Consider the following 23,197-nt stretch of genomic DNA (forward strand, 5'->3'; position numbering starts at 1 on the left):
GGATCACTTCTATGGTTGAACTGGAGCTATTCAGGATTCTTGGGGGTTCATAGGAAAGAGAGGGCTAGTTCTCTTATAACAGAATTTTGTTTGAACTGTTCTGGACCACCCGTCCATATTTTCTTGTGGTGCCTTGCAAGAACAGAATTGTGGGCCTTGATCCGAACCTGATAAATAAAAATCCTTCCAGTTGGGTCAGGAATCTACCTTAATTACCAGATTTTTGGTGATCTGCTGTACTTTGAGAATCGCTGGCCTGAGATCAAGGCTGTGCTGTATCTGGTTACCAAATTGGTAAACTGAGAAGCCTTTTTCTGACTATTCCTCCATGGGTATCATATTATTTAATGTATGTTTTTACTGCACTCAGATTAAAATGATCTTAGCAAACCCAAGCTTTTCATCAATTTTTAAAAAATTTCATAGCATGAAGTTTACTTTTCTAAGTTAAAGTGAAATAAATTTAATTTTATTCATATTTATCTTGTGATACCTTTTCATATTATGATAATAGATAAATACACTAGACTTAAGATTCATTAATTCATAGAAAATATAAGGAACTTGTTTTCAGTTATGTAAGCTAAAGAACTTTTGTTGAATAAGATATAAAATAATTCATATTTTCTCCTCATTACACATTTAGCACATGCATGCATACGTGGTCACTCAGTCATGTCTGATTCTTTGCAATCCGATGGACTGTAACCCCCCAGGCTCCTCTGTCCTTGGCATTTTTCAAGCAAGAACACTGGAGTGGGTTGCCATTTCCTCCTCCAGGGAATCTTCCTGACCCAGGGATCAAACCAGCATCTCTTGCATTATCCTGCATTATCAGGTGGATTCTTTACCAACTGTTCTATGCGTGCAGCCTACACACTTAGCACAGTGCATGGAAAATAGTAAATGATCTGTAAATGATAGCTAAGATTATTTTTACTTCAACCTGAGCCTTTCCTGTGACTGGGCTTTAGGATATCTGCATTAGGATGGTTTTGCTAAAGCTAATTTTATTTCAAGGTCTGGAAAAACAGGTAGGTTCTTTTCTTCGAGATGTCATTTTCAATAAGCTTTCTTATCTCTTGTTTCTGACCTGATCATGCTGGTTGTCAGTCAACAGCCTTCATTATGCAATCACTAAGTGTCAAACAGTGCACCCCAGCCACTGAAGGGATCCAGGGATTTCAACATTACCCTAAAGCCTAAATTCCAGTGTGTCCTGGGTTTTTACTAAAAACAGCAAAGTAATGGCATGGAAAGAAGCACAATGAATTTAATGGATAGACAAAACAAACTGGGCAGAATGTTTTTCACATTACCCACTTTCGAAGCCCAAGTAATACAATTTTATGAAAATACCATGTCTCCGTCATAATGATTAAATCTTTATAGAAGAAATCGTAGAAAATCCCTTCATTGTAACTTGGCCAAGTATAGTGAACAAAGATGAGATCTTCACTTGGCATTGGGCTTCTTATTTTATGGTTGAAAGTTTGCATTCATTCATCCAGTAATTCTAGAAAATATGTCTTTTTTCATTGAAGCGTAGTTGATTTACAATGTTAATTATTGCCATACAGTAAAGTGATTGTTATACATACATATTCTTTTTTAAATACTCTTTTCCTTTAGGGTCTATCATAGGATATTGGATATAATTCTCTGTGCTATACAGTAGGGTCTAGTTGTTTATCTGTTCTATGTATAAAAGCTTACATCTGCTAACCCCAACCTCCTATTTCATCCCTCCGCCAACCCTCTCCCCACCACAAGTCTCTTCTCCATATCGTTGATTCTGTTTCATAGACAGGTTCATTTGTATCATATTTTAGATTCCACGTATAAGTGATATCATATGATATTTGTCTTTCTCTTTCCGACTTACTTCACTTAGTAAGATAATCTCTGGTTGTGAAAAGCTCAGTCTTAATTTCTCCAAATTTTGCCACTTTCACATTATTTCTATCATATCTTTCTAGTACATTTTTATACTATTCTTTTTCTAAAAAAATTATTTTTTCATTGAAGTATAGTTGATTTACAATGTTTTGTTAGTTTCACAACAAAGTGACTAAGATACAAAATATTGAGTATAGAGTTCTCTGTGCTATACAGTAGGTCCTTGTTAATTATCTATTTTATATATAGTAGTGTGTATGTGTTACTCATAAATTACTAATTTATCCCTTCCTCCAACCTTTCCCTTTTGGTAACAATAAGTTTGTTTTCTATGTTTGTGAGTCTGTTTCTGTTTTGTAAATACATTTTATGTTTCTTTCATATATTCGACCTCCTGTGTATCTGCTTTAATCTCTGATTCTTTATTTGGGTCAGTGTCCCAGATCAATCTCTTTGGCAAGATTAAATTGTTACTTAATCTGTCTCTTACAAATAACTAATTCTTTCTGTTTCAGTCTGTTTCTTAATCCACTTATTAGTGCATTTCTAGAAGCTCTGTTGGATTCTTTTTCAAATTTTCTTGGTCTTTTTTATGGTTTTTTAATTTCTCGTTCAAGAGAAACTTCTTAATTTTCTCTTTTATTTCTGTAAAGATATTAAATATATGATTTTACATTTTGTGTCTGGTAATTCCAGTATCTGAACTCTTTGCAGCTCAGACTTTTCTACCTGTTATTTCTGTGACTCTCAAGATACCTTGTTACTATGTATGCTTTTGATTTTTCATTATGAGTTCATGTCCCTTAAAGCTTTATATGTGAGAATGTGAGGACGAGATACAGTTGGGTTTGTCCAGACTATGGTCTATGCTGGCTTCAGCACAGTGAATTCATCTTGCAAGGACTCCTGGGTATTAGACTGCTGGCTTTGTTTCTTTAGCCTCAATAACTCTTTGAGGCATGGCTTCCCTGGTGGCTCAGACGGTAAAGAATCTGCCCACAATGTGGGAGAGCTGGCTTCGATCCCTGGGTGGATAAGATCCCCTCGAGAAGGGCATGGCAACCCACTCCAGTACTCTTGACTGGAGAATTCCATGGACAAAGGAGTGTGATAGGCTACAGTCCATAGGGTCGCAAAGAGTCGGAAATGACTGCGACTTTCACTTATATACTACAACATTTTTATGTTTAAGTCCAACTTTAATTTTGTTCGAACTGTTAAAAAAAACTATTAATATACAGAGTAAAATCTAGAATGTGACAAGCTGAAAGAAAAAGTTGATATGCTTGTTGCATTGTTATTTTGATGAAATGGGCTGAGACAAGCAAAATGGCCCAGGTATTTGTAGCATAAAGAACTGTTGATGAAAATGTGGTTAAAAGAAAAGATAAGGAGAATAATCAGAAGAGGACCAGACAATCTGCCTGTCAGCTATGTGACTTCTGGAAACTTGTTAACATCACTGATGTAGCTTATTTTAAAATAAGTGTTCTTTCCACCAAATCACAGGGTTTTTGTGAGGAATAGATTAGATAGTGTAGGTCTTTAACGGATGGAAAATTTTTAAATGTATAGAAGGGCAAATTTCTGCAGTAGCATGTCCACTTCCCTCTTTCTGTTGGGATCAGAGTACTTCCTTTCTTTCCCTAATGAGTGTAGGGACTTTGATGTAGTAAGATAGAACATATCATTTTAGGGCAAATGGGCTGGGTTTTCCTCCTGCCTCTGTCGCCCAATAACTGTGTGACCTTGACAAGTACTTAACCTTAAAGTCTTCCTTTGTGAAACTTGAATAAGGATATCTGCTTCACAGTGTTCTGGTAAAGGGTTAGAGGAAATCATACATGCAAATTTCCCAACATGTATCAAACCCTCACTAAATGGTTGCTACTTTTATTTTTACTTGTAAGTCTTACACATTAGGAAAGAAATCTTTCAGTGTATGCATTTCAGTACAATTTCCTTCCAACTGCGTGTTTGGAAGTCTCCATCAATTCTTTTTATTTTTTATTTTTACAAAGTTTTAAAGAAATATTTATTTATTTATTTATACGACTGTGTTGGGTCATAGCTGTGGCAAGAGGGATCTTTAGTTGCAGCATGTAGGATCTAGTTCCCTGACCAGGGAATGAACCCAGGCCCCTTGTATTGGGAGAACAGAATCTTAACAACTGGACCACCAGGGAAGTCCCTCCATCAATTTTTTGTTGTGAGATTTCTTGCCCCTAATTCTAGAGGCTCCAGAGGCCTGTTCCAGCTAAGACTATTGCTACCTTGGAGAGGCTGGCAAGAAGAAAATTAGCATTTCCCTTTGCATTTAGTAATGAGTTGCTCTTCCTTTGTAACAGGCAGAAGTATGAAAATAACTGAGCGCCTATAAATGAAGTCTTCATTAGGTGACAGGTCGCCTTTTCTACAATAATTATGCTTATGAATTTTTACATTGTTCTTGAAACCTCTGCTTGACAAATCCCTTAATGTTAGTTAAAACACTTTGAACATAACTCAAGGCGTATCCCCCCTTGATATTAAAAATGAGCCACTCTGCAACCTAAAGCAACATGACATTTTGTACAAGATATCGATATTTTTCTATCTGACATTTAGTAGATCCTAAGCAGCCAAAAAAAAAAAAAAAACACAAAAAACCAGTTGCCTCTAAGGTTATTATTCATCATTATTGTTTTTATCATTATATATTATTAAGATCCACTAAAATGATATTAAGATGGTTCATATGAATGCTCTTTTTTTCTCATATTAGTTCAGCACTTTTCTCGGAAGTCTTCTTGTTCACAAATGCCCAAGAAAATACGCAGGCAGAGGAAGAACCTAGGCAGAGAATTGGAGGGACTTCTCACATTCCAAAGACAAGGAGGGAGGCATGTGTCCTGGCTGAGTTCTTCCATCTGTCACCGCGCACTGCAACTGAATTGGTATTTATACATGAGTGATGGGTCCAAAATAGCTCGCACTTCTGTATTTCCCTCTATTATGGTGGGTAGAGATATGCTTACAAGAGCTCCTCTAATACTTGAGAGAAAATTCTAGCCATTCTAAAATTTAAATTTATAAAAGTTTTCCCTTGTCTTTTCTAATATTTTCTACCTCAGATCCATCCACTGAACCTTATAGACCTTAACAGACTCCAGGCTAATAAATCCTAGACCTGTAGTGACAACCTACATCACTTTCAGTGTGGCCTGGGAAAAACAGAACACTCAGTATCTCACTGCAGAAGTGAAAATGCACGAGTCACTTAAAAAAGTCTCTGAGAGTTCTCTACAACATTACTTAGAGGCAATCAATGATTCTCTATTCCTTTATATTTCAAGACTTGTCTAAAAAAAGGGAACTTTTCTCATGCAGTGCCAAGTATAGATATCCTACTGATATCTTTGCCTGATATTTTGTCGAGAGTACTGCTCTAGGAAATTAAGTTTTCTTTTATAACTTTGTTCCCCCAAGCCACATAAGCCTGAGGAAGGACAACCAAAGTATGAAGGCAGAAGTAGGCTGGATTATAGCCGCAATCTTTGAGTTTAGCCACTCTAGCTCTGGATTGATGTGTAGTCTGAGTATTTCTCTCTAACGGTAACTGGAAGAACCCTTTGATGCAAAATATAACATACAATTATTGTTTATTAATAACTAATGTTTGTTGAACATTTATTATTTGCCAAGTACTTTTCTAAGTGTTTTATGTTTTTTTTTGTCATATAATCCTCACAACAATCCTGATAGATTGGCCCTAGTATCATGGATTTTACAAATGAAGAAATTTGCCTCCATTCAGAGAGTTAATAGGTGGCAGAACAGAAACTCACACTTGGCCCCTCTGATTCCATCCTCTCTGCTCCCCACCCACCCTCCGGATGAGAGAAGCCTTGGTATTTTCCTATCTGGTTATCTTGGGTGTGGATCTCTGCCCCACACTGTGCAGTGTACACAATAGGATTCTGGCACCTACTCCTGGTTCTCAGACTACAGAGCTGGGGAGGCTTCATTGAGGAGAACAGCCTCAGTCTGGCCTGGGCCGTTATCTGTTCTGTCAGGTCCTGCTGAGGGACTCTTGAGTGTCCCACACGGTTCTTGTTCCGTCTTGCTCCATCCTCAGATGGTTACATCCTCTTCATTCTGACTCATTTGCTCAGTAAACATCATTACTCAGCCTTTGCTGGAGCACCAAGGCCTCGGCAGGGGCTTTCTAAGGTTGCTGACCTGTCCCGCCTGTGTCACCCGTGAACCCCGGGTGGCTGTGGCGCTGGAGCGTTCTGTCTTGTTAGCATTGGGAACACTTTGTGCTGTGTCACTGACTCTGTCTGCCCTCAACTCTGCCCTTCCTGACCTTGTTCTCCGGCCAGCTGTTCCTGTGATCTCCGTGCTGCGTTGATCAGAGAGCACAAGTTGCCTTCCCCTCTTTCCTAGGAAGAGGAACTTCCTGACGGGGTTCTGAGCTGAAGCAGCTCTTCCTGTATTGAAATCTTAGGGGCATTTTCATGAACGAGTCCATGTCATTGCACAAGAGGTGCAGGTGATGAGGCAGCAGTCAGTCACTCATGATACATTTATTAGGCACCTATTTATGTTCCAAGCACTCTGCTGAGCACGGGGGTTGCTATGGCGACCAAGATGGAAATTGTTTCTGCTTTCATGGCTTACGGTTTTTGAATAAATCACACACATGAAGAGGCAGTTATAGTTCTACTTGATAAAGTCTCTGATAAGGCAATAACAGAGCATTTTGAGATCACACAGAAGGGGCACCTACTTCAGACTTGAAGGGCTAGGGCAGATTACCTAGTGGAAGTGACATCTGAGATTTAAGGAAGCTGAGTCAGAAGTTAGTCAGGTGAAGAGATTGGTAGTCAGATAATGAGGAAGAGAAGAATGTTTGAGAAAGAAGTAATAGTAAATTCAAAGGGCTACTGGCAGAGCAGAAAGCATGCAGAGCCAGGGTGACCACATCTAGCTCAGGATAGCCAAAGTGCAGTTTGAAGTAGAATGTGGTAGAATACAAAGTTGGATTGGTGAGCAGGAGTGGGGATATGAAGGGTAGCTACCATTCCATCTTTCTTGGTACCTCATGGTAACTAGTTGCTTTAACAGACTAACCAGCATGGGTACTTAGTGGCAGGGAATGGGACTGAGGAGTAATATTTGTTGAGTCTTCCTGTGTGCTGAAGGTGCTGGAAGGTCTCAGAGACCTCTGGTCCTGGACCCCAGCCCATATTACCCAGGGACTCCAAGCCAGCCAAGCCCTCCCTCCTCCGGGTAGAATTCCCAGTGGTTTAAGACACACCAGAGTCTTCCTTCTGCTGTTACCAGCAGGGCTCCCCACTCCAGAAACTAGTGCCCCTGCTCAGGGTTCCTTCTGCTGTCTCTGCTGCCGCTGCATCCACAGCCAGAGCTGACATGGCCACTCTTGCCACGGGGAGACCTCAGTGCATCAGTGGGTACCAGGGATGGAGCCCAGCCCCTCACATTCACCAGCACTTGTTGAGGTAGTTATCTCCATTTTTACAAAGCAGGGGGAAACTCGGGCTTACAGACATCAAATTATTTGTTACAAGCCACAAAGCTATAACTGGCAGGGCAGAATTGGGACCTGGTCTGATTTCAAAGCCACTACAATCACACAACTGTGCCTCTTTCCCGGTCAGCATTAGAGTTCTCATTAGGATCCTTTAAGATTTTCTTACTGATGTTTTTCTTGAAGATGAATCCCCGAAAGATTGGGTCAGAGGCTTCTGGGGAGACTCTCCAAGAGTGGCCCTTCCGTATGTCACTCCTACAGGGGAAAGTACTGAATGTAAACACCTCAGACCCTCAGGGTATGTGCAGCAAGAACAGCAGCAAGCCCTACCAGGCTCTATCCCCAAGATTTAAGACAGCCTCCCCTACCTCAGTTTGATAAAGGATATGACAATATTTCTAATTTTAGTATTTTAAAATTCCTCCTAGGGGGTGTGGTGATTTTTTTAAAATGCAGGTAAGTGTTTAGGCAGTTCCTGACCTGTCTGAGCATATCACATATGTGTGATAAGCAGGTGAGGTTTCTTCTTTGTGACCTCCCCAGATTCTCACTGCATGCTGTTTTTGATTTACTGTTATTTTTGTCACCTTTTCTTATTACCATTTCTATGATAATTTTCTTTTTTTTTTCCATGTATTTTTATTAGTTGGAGGCTAATTACTTTACAATATTGTAGTGGTTTTTGTCATACATTGACATGAATCAGCCATGGATTTACATGTATTCCCCATCCTGATCCCCCATCCCGATCCCCCCTCCCAACTCCCTCTCCACCCGATTCCTCTGGGTCTTTCCAGTGCACCAGGCCCGAGCACTTGTCTCATGTCTACGACAATTTTCATGCTAAATAAAATAAGTTTTCCTGTCCTTCTGCTCCCTCCTGCCTCTCTTCTCAAACACCAGGAAAGCCCAGGCACAAGTCTTAAAGGGCCTAGCAGTGGAGATGGGCGTAATCGCCAGTGAGGGCTCCAGCTTCAGACAGGAATACTAATGAATCAATCACTGGCTTTTATTAAGGGTCTCTTCTCTAAAAGCATAGCTCTCCCTACAGCCAGATGGCCCTGGCTCTGTGCTGCTGAAGGTCATCAAGACCCTGTCACTAATTGCTCTTCTTCCTGGTAGCAAGTAGAAGAAGCAAATTTTCAAATGTTTTTATTGATCATAGGGCTGTTTCTCCAGAATACTACTCTCTATAAAAAGAGGGATATAATTATTTCCAGTTAACATTGTCAAAACACTTTTATAGAGGAAGGCAGTTTGTACAGTGGTTAGAAGTACACAATTTGGAGTCAACAGCCGTGAGGGTGAATTCTTGGCTCTATCCTTTACTAAATAGTGCAAGTCACTTAAATTCTTTGAACCTCAGTTTTTCTCTCTGTAAAATGGAAATAATATTACTTCATGGAGCTGATACAAGGATTAAGTTAGTAGAGATTAATGAAGACTGAGTAAATAGTTAGCCTCAGAAGGTACTGTTTTTATTATTATTGCTTAGTATTATCAAGAAAGTCATCTACGTGTCTCTCTTAAGGCCAACCTGATATATCTTAGTCTATTTCTTGCAATTCTCTTTTCTCCATACAGGTTCTCATTCTTCAAAGGTAAGGCACGATCTTGGTTTCATGAATAATTTGACTCTCACCATTCACAATTATATGATAAAATTAAGGCTGAAAGAAATTGCATTCAAGAGTTCAGTTCAGTTCAGTCGCTCAGTCGTGTCCGACTCTTTGTGCCTCATGAACTGCAGCACGCCAGGCCTCCCCGTCCATCACCAACTCCCGGAGTCCACCCAAATCCATGTCCATTGAGTTGGTGATGCCATCCAACCATCTCATCCTCTGTCATCCTCTTCTCCTCCTGCCCTCAATCTTTCCCAGCATCGGGGTCTTTTCAAATGAGTCAGCTCTCCACATCAGATGGCCAAATTATTGGAGTTTCAGCTTCAACATCAGTCCTTCCAATGAACACCCAGGACTGATCTCCTTTAGGATGGACTGGTTACATCTCCTTGCAGTCCAAGGGATTCTCAAGAGTCTTCTCCAACACCACAGTTCAAAAGCATCAATTCTTTGGGGCTCAGCTTTCTTTATAGTCCAACTCTCACATCCATACATGACTACTGGAAAAACTATAGCCTTGACTAGACGGACCTTTGTTGGCAAAGTAATGTCTTAGCTTTTTAATGTGCTGTCTAGGTTGGTCATAACTTTCCTTCCAAGGAGCAAGCATCTTTTAATTTCATGGCTGCAATCACTATCTGCAGTGATTTTGGAGCCCCCCAAAATAAAGTCAGCCACTGTTTCCACTGTTTCCCCATCTATTTACCCTGAAGTGATGGGACCAGATGCCATGATCTTAGTTTTCTGAATGTTGAGTTTTAAGCCAACTTTTTCATTCTCCTCTTTCACTTTCATCAAGAGGCTCTTTAGTTTTTCTTCACTTTCTGCCATAAGGGTGGTGTCATCTGCATATCTGAGGTTATTGATATTTCTCCCAGAAATCCTGATTCTAGCTTGTGCTTCTTCCAGCCCAGCGTTTCTCATGATGTACTCTGCATGTAAGTTAAATAAGCAGGGTGACAATATACAGCCTTGACATACTCCTTTTCCTATTTGGAACCAGTCTGTTCATATTTTTACCTATAGCTGATTCATGTTGATGTATGGCAGAGACCAACACAATATTGTAAAGCAATTATCCTCCAATTAAAAATAAAAATAAAAGAAATTGCAGTTGACTTCTGGTTTTCATCTAGCCTTCTTCAATAAGATGACTATTTTCATTGCAGAATGATGAAGTGGAGTTTGTCCAAACTGGTTATGGTAAGGATATGGTAAAAGTTCTTCATATTCAGCGAGATGGAAAATATCATAGTATTAAGGAAGTGGCAACTTCAGTGCAACTTACTCTGAGCTCCAAAAGAGAGTACCTGCATGGAGACAATTCAGACATCATCCCGACAGACACCATCAAGAACACAGTTCACGTCCTGGCCAAGTTCAAAGGCGTATGTGTCATTCTTCTTCTTAGATGCTGCCTATCTGGATGGGCAATTCACTGTACTATAGTGTGAGAATAGTACTTGCTTATTTCAAGTTCCCTATATGTTTTAAGTTTATTTTTACATTTAAGCCATTGAAAGAAGATTCCTTTTCTATTCTAAAATTCTCAGCTTTACGGGAAATTTTGCATTTTAAAAACTCACCACTTTATATGCTTTTCTTTTTTTGTTCCCTCTTTGTTCTGTTTCCTTGGTTTCCAACTCAGTACATCTTTTAGAAGGTAGAGAATCCTATTTGACAAATTTACATGTTATCACTTATCTAGGATCATTGGCAAATCAAGGCCCTGAGACAATTTCAGATTAGAATTTTACCCACTATTGCCATGCATTTATTTGAGTCCTATTGTTTGGTTTTCTTTCTTTTTTTTTCTTTAAGAATGGTATGTATTTACAGAAGAAAGTGCCATTTCTCTTCTTGGTATTACTAAAGAAGAAAATTCAGTATAAGATACAGTTTGAAATATATTTGTCCAACTTTTAATGCCTTCCTAATTTTCTCAACTCTATGACCACTTAATGTCCACATTTGATGGTAACTGTACTTTTCAAAAGGGTCTTGGAACTAATAGAATCTGATTTTTTTTAGCACTTTACCTCAGATTTCTCTAAAAAGTGTGAGTGAAATTGTGCTGGGTGACCACCAGATTTCTGGGCAATTCAGGATGATTTTTTATTTACTAAGACATTTAAAAAGACAAGAAATGTAGACTAGAAAGTTTCTTTTTCCATGATTTTGCATGAAATCCACACATATAATGCATGAAATGAACAAACTAATTGAAAAATTATTTCTGCAAGGCCTGTCTCCACTCTGAACCTTTCTCTTGCTAATCAGAATGGCCCAGCAAGCATAGACAGGGCTCTGGAAAAAGGCATTGCTTTCTTTAAAAAAAATTGAAAGTAAGCTTCTAGTACTGTGTTTAAGAAGATGGTTGGGTACCACAAATTCTTATACTTCCTGTACTATGTGAGAGATACAAAAAAGTGAAGGGGTGGACCTGGATGTTAAGAAAAAAATTTAAATTCATTCATTATAGCGACCATAATTTCTTATCCAAACCAAGATACTTTTGAGAATGCAATAGGATGCTTATAAACCTCAGATATGAAACAAAACTATCCTGGAAACCTGTATAGTCTACCTTAATTACAGGCAAAACCATAAATAATCTGTAGACTGAACTAGTGCCATAAAATAGAGATTAATATGAAGAACTTGGGTGGAAATAGGGAGCTGTTTTATGGGGGTGGAGAGTTGGAGATGGTCTATAGAAGGCATGTTTGCAAGGAAAGAAAGCTGAGTGACCGTTCCTTAACATTTTTCCTGGGGAAACTGGAAGGTCTGTTTGCCAGCCTCATAAAGAGAGCAGAGTGTTTTGGAGTATCCTGCAATAATTTTGCTGGCATGGGTGATGACTGAGCTCATCTTGAGGAGAATCTGAATATTCAATTCCTTTTTGCTCATCCATTGATGGACAGACACACCCTCTCCGGCACACAGTTTTCTTTTAAAAACCGGGTAGTCTCACCTGGTGATGGTGATCCATTAACTACACTGAGGGGCCCATGTGAAAAATTGGGATAAAAAGATAAATTCATCTCTAAGATTCTTTCTAAGTCTTTGTTTCTCTGATTCTAAAAAACACTTGATCAGGAAAGAGAGTCTCATGGATATTTAAAAATGACTTTCAATTGGGGCAAGTATTGCTGCTCATTCACATTTGTTTCTCTTTATAGATCAAAAGCATAGAAACTTTTGCTATGAATATCTGTGAGCATTTCCTTTGTTCTTTTAACCATGTCATTCGAGTTCAAGTCTACGTGGAAGAAGTCCCTTGGAAGCGTTTTGAAAAGGTTGCCTTACTTATTTGTGTTCTCAGTTTAATTAAAGACATTGGCTTTTTGACATATGCTGAAATTTTACTGGAAACAATCTTTTTTTCTAATTTTCAGAATGGAGTTAAGCATGTCCATGCATTTATTCATACTCCCACTGGAACACACTTCTGTGAGGTTGAACAGTTGAGGAGTGGTGAGAAAATGTTTTTCGTGTTTGATTCTGCAATAGCAATTTTAGTTTTTTTTTTTTTTTTTCTTCTAAACAACTCTGTTTATCAGCACCAAGGAGAACTGTAGAGAATTTTGAACTCTTTTAAATCTGAGATGGGAATGAAAGTTGTGACCTTGGATTACATTAAAGAACTATCTGCTTTTTATCTTTAAAGTATAAAGATGAAATAATACCCTTTGCAACAAATCTGGGGGTTGAGTGGGGTCAATCATTTTTATTGCATGATCTTGAGGTGAGAGGAAAAAAAGACTCAGGCTGACAAAAATCTCAAATCTCTGAAATTTCTGACCAGTGCTTTTTATACCATACCAAACTATGATTATAATAACTTTATAGGAAATACCTAGAAAATAACAATCATGTTTCCTTATTTTGTCCTAATAATAAAACCATTGATATTATTATAATTACCATAGTATAAGCTTCATTTAAAATAGCAGTGACAGTTATATAGTTCTTTCTGTTTAATAAGAAATCTAAACATTAACTGTGGAACATAATTACAATATAGACCTTATTGGTACTGATGAATAAACTTAGCAAAGTATGTCTTCCACTGATTTGTTGAGGTTATCAGAACATAGTTCAATAATTGGTTAAGAGCTGGACTAGATGACCTTTAAGAACTGTGGAGCCACCATGGTAGAAATGTCCCTATCCTAATAAAAAATAAACTTAGTGATCATTATAGATTGAAAGTGAGGACTCTGAATTTTTTCTTTTCTCATCTCTCTTTTCTTTCATCTCCTCTCCTTCTCTTTCCCACTTGTTTCTTTCATTTCGTTTCTTTTACTTTCTTTATCTTTCTTCCATCTCTAGCTCTCTTCATTAAGAATTTAAGGTGGTATCTGGTAAACATCATAAATATCTTTTAAAAGGTTAGTAAAATATAAGTGCCTCTTATTCTGAGTTCTGCTGGATACTGCCTTCCCTTAGAAAGTCCTAGTCATTTAATATTTTAATCATTTAATATTTTCTCTATCTGTATTAAATTCTAGACACAGCCAGGGCCTTCTCAGTGTTTGAGTAATAGTTGTGAAATTGTTAGTATATAAAGAAGACTGAATAATTAGTTGATAAGTTGAGAAGATAGTGAGTTTTTAAATCCTCCAAATGTGAAGAGATTGGTTTGGGCCTTAATGTACTGTATTAGCAAGACTGGTGTAACTAGGGAATTCCTGGTGGTCAAGTGGTTAGGACACCACACTTTCACCATTAAGGGCCTTGGTTGGATCTCTGGTTCAGGAGCTAAGTTCCTGTAAACTGAGCAGCATGGCCAAAAAAAACAAAAATAACCCTAGTGCAATGAGGCAGTTTTTGCATGGTAGTTAAGTCTATAGTTCTTGCAGACTAAGATGTTTTGCTTCCTTTATTGCTTTCCTATTGTAATTTTTTAAATGTAAACCATTTTTTACATTATAGTTTAACTTACAATGTTGTGTTAGTTTCAGATGTACAGCAAAATGATTCAGTTATACACATACACACACACACACACATATATGTATATATATATTCTTTTTCAGCTTCTTTTCCACTAGAGATTATTTAAATGCTAGATATTGAATATAGTTCCTTGTGCTATATATTAGGTCCTTGTTTATCTATTTTATATGTAGTAATGTGTATATATTAATCCCCAATTCCCAGTTTATCTTCCTCCCACAGCTGCTATCCCCTTTGGTAACCGTAAGGTCAGTTTTTGTCTGTGAATCTATTTCTGCTTTGTAAATAAATTCATTTGTATCTTTTTTTTAGATTACACTTGTATTTGTCTTTGATTTACTTCACTCAATATGATAATCTCTAGGTTCATCCATGTTGCTGCAGATGGCATTATTTCATTCTTTATTATGACTGAGTAATAAATATTCTTTATCCTTTCATCTGCCTATGGATATTTAGGTTGCCTCTATGTCTTGTTGTTATTTTTGTTGTTGTTGTTTGGTCACTAAGTCATGTCCAACTCATTTGTGACCCCATGGACGGTAGCCCACCAGGCTCCTCTGTCCACAGGATTTGTAGGTTGCTTTTTCCTTCTCAGGGGATCTTCCTGACCCAAAGAGTGAATCTGAATCTTCTGCACTGGCAGGAAGATTTTTTTTTTAACCACTGAGCCACCAGGGGAACCCTTCCATGTCTTAGTTATTGTAAACAGTGCTTCTATAAATGTTGGAATGCCTGTATCTTTTCAAATGAGAATTTTCTTTGGATATATGCCCAGGGTGGGATAGCAGGATCATATGATTAATTCCTTTCTCTCCACAGTCTCTCTGGCATTTATTATTAGCAGACTTTTTAAAGTAATGGTCATTCTGATCTGTGAGAGTGATATTTCATTGTAGTTTTGTATTTTTCTAAAATTAGCAATGTATGTATATGTGCATGCACAGTCATGTCCAACTCTGTGTAACCCCATGAACTGTAGCCTGCCAGGCTCCTCTGTCCATGGAATTCTCCAGGCAAAAATACTGGAATGGATCGCCATTCCCTTCTCCAGGGGATCTTTGCAACCTAGGGATTGAAACCGGGTCTCCTGCATTGTAGGCAGATTCTTTACAGTCTGAGCCACCAGGGAAGTCCCAAATTAGTAATATTGTGCATCTTTTCATGTGCCTACTGGCCATCTGTATGTCTTTTTCTGAGAATTGTATCTTTAGGTCTTCTGACCATTTTCTGATTGTGTTGTTTGCTTTTTGATATTAAGCTGTATGAGTTATTTATATATTTTGGAAATTAATCCCTTGATATCTCCCAGTCCGTAGGTTGTGTATTCATTTTGTTTATGGGTTTATTTGCTGTGCAAAAGTTTTTAGGTTTAATTTGGCCCTATTTGTTTATTTTTCTATTTGTATTACTCTAGGAGATGAATAAAAAAAAATTCCTGCAATTTATTTCAAACAGTGTAAATTCTTGTCTCTTTTCACAGTCTTTATTTTAAAGTCTATTTTGTCTGATATAAGTATGGCTACTGCAGCTTTCTCTTTTAAAATTTTTATGTATTTATTGGCTGTGCTGGGTCTTCATCGCTATGCACAGGCTTTCTCTAGTTGTGGTGAGTGGGGGCCATTCTTCCAGCGTGTGAGTTCATTTAGTGTGTGTAGTGAGTGTGTTCTCATCGTGATAGTTTCTCTTGTTTAAGGGCACAGGCTCTAGGTACATGTGCTTCAGTGGTTGTGGCACCCTGGCTGTAGAACACTGGCTTGGTAGCTGTGCATGGGCTTAGTTTTCCCGCTAAGGCATGTGGGATCTTCCCAGACCAGGGATAGAACCCATATCCCCTATGCTGGCATGGGGGTTCTTAACCACTGGGCCACCAAGGAATTCCCTCCAGCTTTCTTTTGATTTCCATTTTCATGAAATACCTTTTTCTAATCCCCTCACTTTCAGTCTATGTATATTTCTAGATCTGAAGTGAGTCTTTTGTAGGCAGCACATATATGGAAGCTGTTTCTTTACCCATTCAGCCAGTCTATATCTTTTGGTTGGATCATTTAGTCCATTTATGTTTAAGGCAATTATTGGTATATATGTTCCCACTGGTTTCCCAGGTGGCTCAGTGGTAAAGAATTTACCTGCCAAGCGAGAGATGCGGGTTTGATCTTTGGGTCAGCAAGATCCCTTGGGGGAGGAAATGGCAACCCACTCCAGTATTCTTGCCTGGAACATCCCATAGACAGAGGAGCCTGGTGGGCTACAGTTCATGGGGTCGCAAAGAGTCAGACATGACTTAGCAACTAAACAATAGCACCAGTAGCTTGTTTCTATTGTCATTTTATTAATTATTTTAGATTTGTTTTTGTAGGTGTTTTTCCCCTTACTTCTTTTGTTCTCTTCTTTTGTGATTTGATGACTATCTTTAGTATTATGTTTGGATTTCTTTTTCTTTTTCTGTGTGAATTTTTGTTTTGTGGTTACCATGAGGTTTTTGCACAGCAATCTATCTAGATAGATACTTTGCATTTGTACTTTCCTCCCCTCATGATTACTGTTTTTGATATTATTTTCTAATCTAAATATTTTGTGTGTCCCTTAACTTCTTATTGTGGATATGAATGAATTTATTACTTTTGTCTTTTATTCTCCCTACTAGACTTCCTATTTTTATTCTATGAAAACTGAAGTGTTTTTGAACTTGAGCTCCATTACTTAATGGGCTTCTCTGGTGGTTCAGATGATAAATCTGACTGCAATGCAGGAGACCTGGTTTCAGTCCCTGTGTTGCGAAGATCCCCCGGAGAAGGGAATGGCAACCCACTCCAGTATTCTTGTTTGGGAAATCTCATGGACAAAGGAACCTAGCAGGCAGTCCTTAGGGTCACAAAAGTCAGACATTACTTAGTGACTAAACCACCCCCACTTAATAACTTTGTGACTGTTAGCACATTAAATACACTACTTTAGTGTCTTTTAATTTGTAAGGTGAGGATAACAATGTCTACCTCAGCAATTATCCAGATAATTGAAAGAAATAAATGTTAATTTAAAGCATTCAGCATAGTCCCTAACATATAAGAAGCGCTCCTTGAAAGAAAGCTGTTATTATTTTGAATGATTATAGAGATCCAGGGAAGGTCTTTGTGTATATATGTGTACATTTGGGTAATTCCGACCAAGATTATGGTGAACTGGCTAGAGAAATAAGCCATAGGGAAACATTTGGAGACTTGTTGCAGAGATGAAGTAATGATGTAGGCTGACCTCAGGCAGTAGAGGCAGAGATGGAGGGACTGCAGAAGCTGGGGAGGGACATTATGTGAGGCATTTTTGAAGTGTGCTTAATATATTGGTCTGTGTAGTTGCATAGGGATGCAAGGTTAGAGAAAAGGAGGGGTTAAGGTTACCCTAAAGTCAGGAGCCTGGCGGTGTTGACTAAGAATAATACATGTAATGAGGAAGTTTTCAGAGGAAGCTGGTAAGTTTGGAAATAAGGAAAAGATTTGGAGACTGATAGTTGGTGAAGCCATGGGAAGAAGGACTAATCCAGAAAAACATATAAAATGAGAAGAGGAAAGATGAAAGGGCCCTGGGGAAAATTCCCCAGTTTAAGAGTTAAAAGTTTAAAGACCGAGACAGAAGAATGGTCACACAGGAGGACACTTGGAGACAATGGTATTATGGAAGCAAAAGGAAAAGTACATTTCAAGAAATGAGGGATAGTTATTGGGGTAACAGAATGCATAACAAGTAGGCTTATATGCAGTGGCTTCCCACACAAAGTTTACTGCTATGTGTAAAAGTTAAGTTTACTGTGTATGTGTGTATGTTGGGAGGGTGCCCTGCTCCAGGAATTTATTCAGGAACCCAGGTTGATGCAACCAGACATTTTAATCCTTTCCCTTCTGGGTCACCTTGAGAGTAGATCCCCACACCAGACAAATGGAGGAAAAAAGCTTGGAGAAGAAAACGGAGGAGGCAAAACCACTCAAGCATAGCACCAGGCCTGAAAGTAGCACAGAGCACATCAAATGAAGAGAACCCAATTAAACAACCACACCCGAAGGCTGGGAAATGTAGTCCAGGCAAGGACCCAGGAAGAAGAGAAGCTGCTCTTGGTCTCTGCTGCAGGAAGGTTAAGAAGTTTGGCTTGAAAGGAGACTGAAGAGATTGTGCAGTTTGGCAATTAGACATCATTGGTGACCTCCCTCTGCAAGAATATTTAGCAGAGCCCTGGAGGTTGAAGTGGAGTGGCCAAATATAGGGCTCAGCTGATCAAAGAAGTCAGGCTGCTCTTCACACCCTGTTCTTTCCAGGAATTACTAGGAGCTATCATCAGCTTGCATGCTAGTCACCTGGCTGCTGTAGGGTGGGAAAACTTATCAACAGAATCAGGCCCAAAGCTTTTTCTTTCTGCAGAAAACTTCAGGGTGTTGCGATCACTGTGGCGATGTTCCCAGAGCTCCAGCTTGACTGTCTAGAGCCCAGTAAACCCTGCCCCCACCCCCCATAGCATGTGGGGCTGTCAGGAATCTGAAGGGAGGAGGCATCTGCTGCCTGGGTGTGTGCAGTATGTGTGTGCACACATCCCTGAGGGTGCATATCTTCCTGTGTTGTCTATTTGAAGATGATACTCGTGCTCTGTCCCTTTTTGGATTTTTGGTAGCAAAGTTTAACTCTTAATTTGCTTATTTTCCAAGAGCTAAAACTGCAGGTATCATGAGGTGATTCAGTGTACAATCACTGTCACAAGAAATGCCCTTACATAGGCTTAACTGAAGAAAATAATTATTATCTGACACACACACATTCCAGTTCACATGCTGAAGGCTACTGTTTTTTGTTATTTAGTTGCTAAGTCAAGTCTGAATCTTTTGTGACCCAATAGACTATAGCCTGCCAGGCTTCTCTGTCCATGGGATTTTCCAGGGAAAAATACTGGAATGGGTTGCCATTTCCTTCTCCAGGGATCTTCCCAACCCAGGGATTGAACTCACATTTTCTTCATTGACAGGCAGATTCTTTATCACTGCACCAGCAGGAAAACCCAAAGGCTACTGTTACAAACCTCTAAATGAGACTTTCAGTGGGTGAGGCTGGCTAGAGTCATGAGAATTCTGCCCCCGTGAATACATATACTTAATCACACATTCAACCTACAACTTTCCCCAGCAGGATATGTAACTGGGTTTCTCCTAGTGGCCTGGATTCATTTTTATTGATTGAACAAACATTTAGAGAAAGCCCACTGAATCTGAGGAATCCATTTTAGGCCCTGAGAATTGCTGTAAAACTCCCACTACTCTATTGTTTCCTACCGTATCTTTTAAAGTTACATCATGAAGTGTACTTTTAGCTGTTTCAGAGTCTGCTAGTTCCATGGGGGAATCTGGAAGAGAGAGAAATTTTTTCACCAAAGGGATGAGGGTGGGTGTTATGCTTGTGACTTCCTCAGCTCTGAGAGGAGAGCGAGGCTCTACATGTGTGGCGCAGGCTGTGGTGTAGGCATTATATGGAACCTCAATCTTCCAAACTCTTTCTCTCATGAGTCTCTGTGACCTGCAAGCTTAGACAAGCCTTGAAGTCACTAGGATGGTTAAGTCATTAATTTAAACTCGTTGAAATAAGCAGAACACCCTGCCAACACACACACACACACACACACACACACACACACTATTTGAATTATAATACATAATTCTTTAAGCATCAAATTTCCCCCAATCTGACACTAATTATAAAAACACAACTAAAGCATAACCAAATCAAGGAATGAAAGGTAAAGAAGATATTTCAAATAAGAGATACTATCTTCTAGTGGTGAAAAAAAATCTCTTGACATGGGGACTAGCAGAGGTAGGAAGATGGTTTTAAGAAAGTGGGAGATGAAAATGAAGTCCAGAAGAAGAGATTTAAGAGGTGTCAAGCCGGGCAGATGGAAGAGAAGAGGAAAATGGGAAACTCAAGACAGAGAGGGCCACTGCCGAGAAGTTTACGTCTGTCGTTCTGATGTCAAGACTAAGCCACTCATCAGTTATTTCAAATGAAAATTTCTGGGCAAGCACAATATCTTTTAAAAATCATCTTGAGGATCACTTTGCTGTACAAAAGCCCAGTTAACTTCCTTCCATGAGGTGACGTCATCTCTCCTCATCCAGAATTGCACACAGAGAGCTTTCGCCTTCCTTCCATGAGCTAAATGGACTCTCAGAGGCAAATGATATTTAATTGATCTTCACTTGTTCTAGCACTTTCCAGGTGTGAGGTTTTCTACTAGAATTATTTAATATAGTTTTAAAATAGTCCCCTTTTAGCTATTTGTGTCCTTTTTGGAGGTGTTAAATGTGGAAGCAATTATTCTTTTCTTGACAGGATTTTTTTTTTCTTGGCTCAGTAAAGCTTTGTGCTTTGTGACACCTGATGCGTAGGTAAGGAATCAGGCTTATTTTCTATTAATTTGCAGTGAGTTTCTTTCCCTTAGAGACCTGAAGGGGTAGGATGTATGCTTCTCTGAGAGAGAAACCACAATCTGTTAAGTGTGTAGGAGGACTCTAAAAGCTGGAAAAGATTATATTCTAGCAAAGGAAAATGTGGAAATCTTCCTTTTGTGTTACTCCATAAACATGGCAGAAAGGCAAAAAAGAGCTGATTAAGTGGTTTCATGGGAGATAACCTAGAAAAGGACAGTCTTTAGGGTTGAATTATTTCTTGTCTTCTAAATTGGAATCTTTTTTAGAGTGTGTGAAGTATCATATTTTTAGTTGATGGGCCCATGAATTTGAAAGGCTCAGGTTCCTACTAGTGTTGAGTAAGCTGGGGCACCGCCAGCAGAAAAGATAAAATAAGCTCCCAGATTTCATCGAGGGTGTCTGATGTGTGCCAAGAGAATTTATTTTTCACATTCAAAGAGAATAAGTTTTTGTTGTTGTTGTTCATAGAATGATGAGCATACCAGCGTCGATAGTTTGCGTTCTGCCTAAACCGTGGCAGTAGTGAACTGTCTTGGAGAATGTAAGATGTTTTATACTGCATGAAACTGAAGCCAAAATATGTTAGAAAATACAACTGCTTTCTCCATTTTCAGATTCTAGTGAGAAAGTAGATCATTTCAAAGTTGCCTAGCAAACTGCCACTCCCCAAAGATTAACAAATATCATCCCAGAGCCAGAGGCGGATAGGAATGGCATGTCAGAAGGAGTTTTCAGAACCCAATGATTCTTTGTGAAACATGGGCAGTATTTACAGGGGGTTGAAGTCAGTTAGGGCAAAATCATCTTAGTAACTTCTGTAGAGTATTTCCAATGGGGCAGCCATTTTACTGAGTCCTTTACGTGTACCATATTAGACATCTATCACCTCTAGGAAATAGTTATGATTATCATCTTCTGAAAATGAGAAAATCAAGATAGAGAGAGGTTAAGTAATTCTATCAGGGAAATACTACTCATAAACAGGGGAGGAGAAGCATGAAGAGCACTGGAATTGAATTCGAATAATCAGAGTCCCAAGACTGTGGACTCAACTGTATGGAACACAGAATCTGGAAATCCTTTTATGATTGAGACAGTTGAGGGGTCCAAGTCTGGTTGGCTCACAGAGATGCTGGTGATCAAGGCCATCTATATAGGAAAAGTGGAAATGGATAGAGTTTACCTTTGGTTTCTCTTGCCTTCTCTTTATCCACCTTCAAGGGTTCCCACCACTTGTTCTAACGCCACTCCTGATTGCAAATTGAAGTCTCATTTCTAGAGGATTTTTTTTCTAGGAGGGATTACTATTAGAAGTAAATTATGATACTAGTTTATAAAATATTAAGGAGTCACTCCTTTAAGGGGTCTTGGTATTTCAATAGGAAATTTTTGAGTGATAAAATATTTTCAAAACTTATAGGGATCATTTCTAAAAGTGATGCTTCATTTCAGACCAATGGGGATGGTATTTTTCAATTAGGGGCTCTGTCTGAAGCCCTCAAAGCACATTGTGGAATGGCGGTGGCAACTTTCTTATCTCTTGGAAAGTCCTCTTTTATTACAGAAATGGAAAGATAGAATTGAAAGAAGGAGGAAACATTTTGAGGATGGAAAGTGATGCAAAAAGGGGGAAGAAAAGCATGAAATCTCATAATGGGGTGGTGAGTTCCAACTCCACCTCTGCTAATGTCTAGCCAGGTGACTAGAATGCATGTTGGCAGTCAGGACCGTCTCAGTGTTGCTGCCCTCCCCCTCTACCCCTGCCATACTGTCTGAGAGCTGAGAGGAGGGGCCAGATCAGGAAGGGAAATGCTAGAGATTGATAGAGGAGAACTGTCTAGAAGGAAAAGACTGTAAGTTATGAGGCTAAGTTGCTAAGGTGAATCAATGGCATTGCATTCATTCATTCATTCATTTAATGGATATTTATTGATTGCTTCTGCAATTCTCTTGGGTCTGAGACTAGACTCACTTGGATTAGCTCTACACTGCATTTTGAAATGCTGATTTTGCAGAATTGTGTCTTTATACACTTAGAATCTGATAAAGCCAACCAACTTAAGGTATTAAGTCCAGGTATTCTCTTAATCCTTCTTCAAATAAAGCTTCCAATGAGAACTTTGGAATGTTAAACAAATACCATTTTCTATCTTACCACATTATCCTAGAATACTCTGGCCAGAATGCTTATTTAAGCAGCACATATTTAATCAGCAGATCTACCACTAAACAGGGCCCCTGCTCTCTCTGGTAGGTACACACATGTGGTTGGGAAAATATCAAAAATATAGTCATTGTTTACCTACTTGTGAAATTCCAACGGTTCCCAAGTTAACCACAGCAATTGAAATCACATAGGATGATATAAACCACTGGATTATTAAGAACTGTCCAGGATTTTAATTGACAATCATGCATTACATTCTTATTCTTCAACCAGGGCCATGTGCAACATAGTGATGTGTGATGATATACCTCCAGCTTTTGACTTAAGATTTTAGGTCAAAAGGGGTAGATATTAGTCAGGACTGATTTCAAGATCTAAAAGAGGTTGACCTTAGTCATCCTGCTTTGACTATGCTATTGGGAGTTTGCACCCAACTGCTCCCTGAGTATACCGGCCTCACCAGTCTGCACATACAACATAAGGCCATGATGATGTTAATTCCTGAATTTCCCTGGCCTTGTCGTTCTCTTATTACCGAACTGTTGAACCT

The 23,197-nt window shown here is 38.9% G+C and overlaps 1 protein-coding gene across 6 annotated transcripts in view; it reads left to right on the forward strand.

Moving 5' to 3' along the window:
* Positions 1-23,197, forward strand: part of LOC133041134 (uricase) — a 124,517-nt gene that overhangs the window by 92,816 nt on the left and 8,504 nt on the right. For 3 of the 6 annotated variants that reach the window (XM_061121520.1, XM_061121521.1, XM_061121522.1), the window contains 3 exons: positions 10,227-10,445; positions 12,240-12,356; positions 12,456-12,534. The exons of the other annotated variants lie outside the window; for them this stretch is intronic. In XM_061121520.1, the coding sequence (XP_060977503.1) occupies positions 10,227-10,445; positions 12,240-12,356; positions 12,456-12,534 (415 nt within the window). The remainder of the gene's footprint in view (positions 1-10,226; positions 10,446-12,239; positions 12,357-12,455; positions 12,535-23,197) is intronic. 6 annotated transcript variants of the gene reach the window in all.

Source organism: Dama dama, chromosome 20, assembly GCF_033118175.1.
Source record: "Dama dama isolate Ldn47 chromosome 20, ASM3311817v1, whole genome shotgun sequence".
Classification (NCBI taxonomy): Eukaryota; Metazoa; Chordata; class Mammalia; order Artiodactyla; family Cervidae; genus Dama; species Dama dama.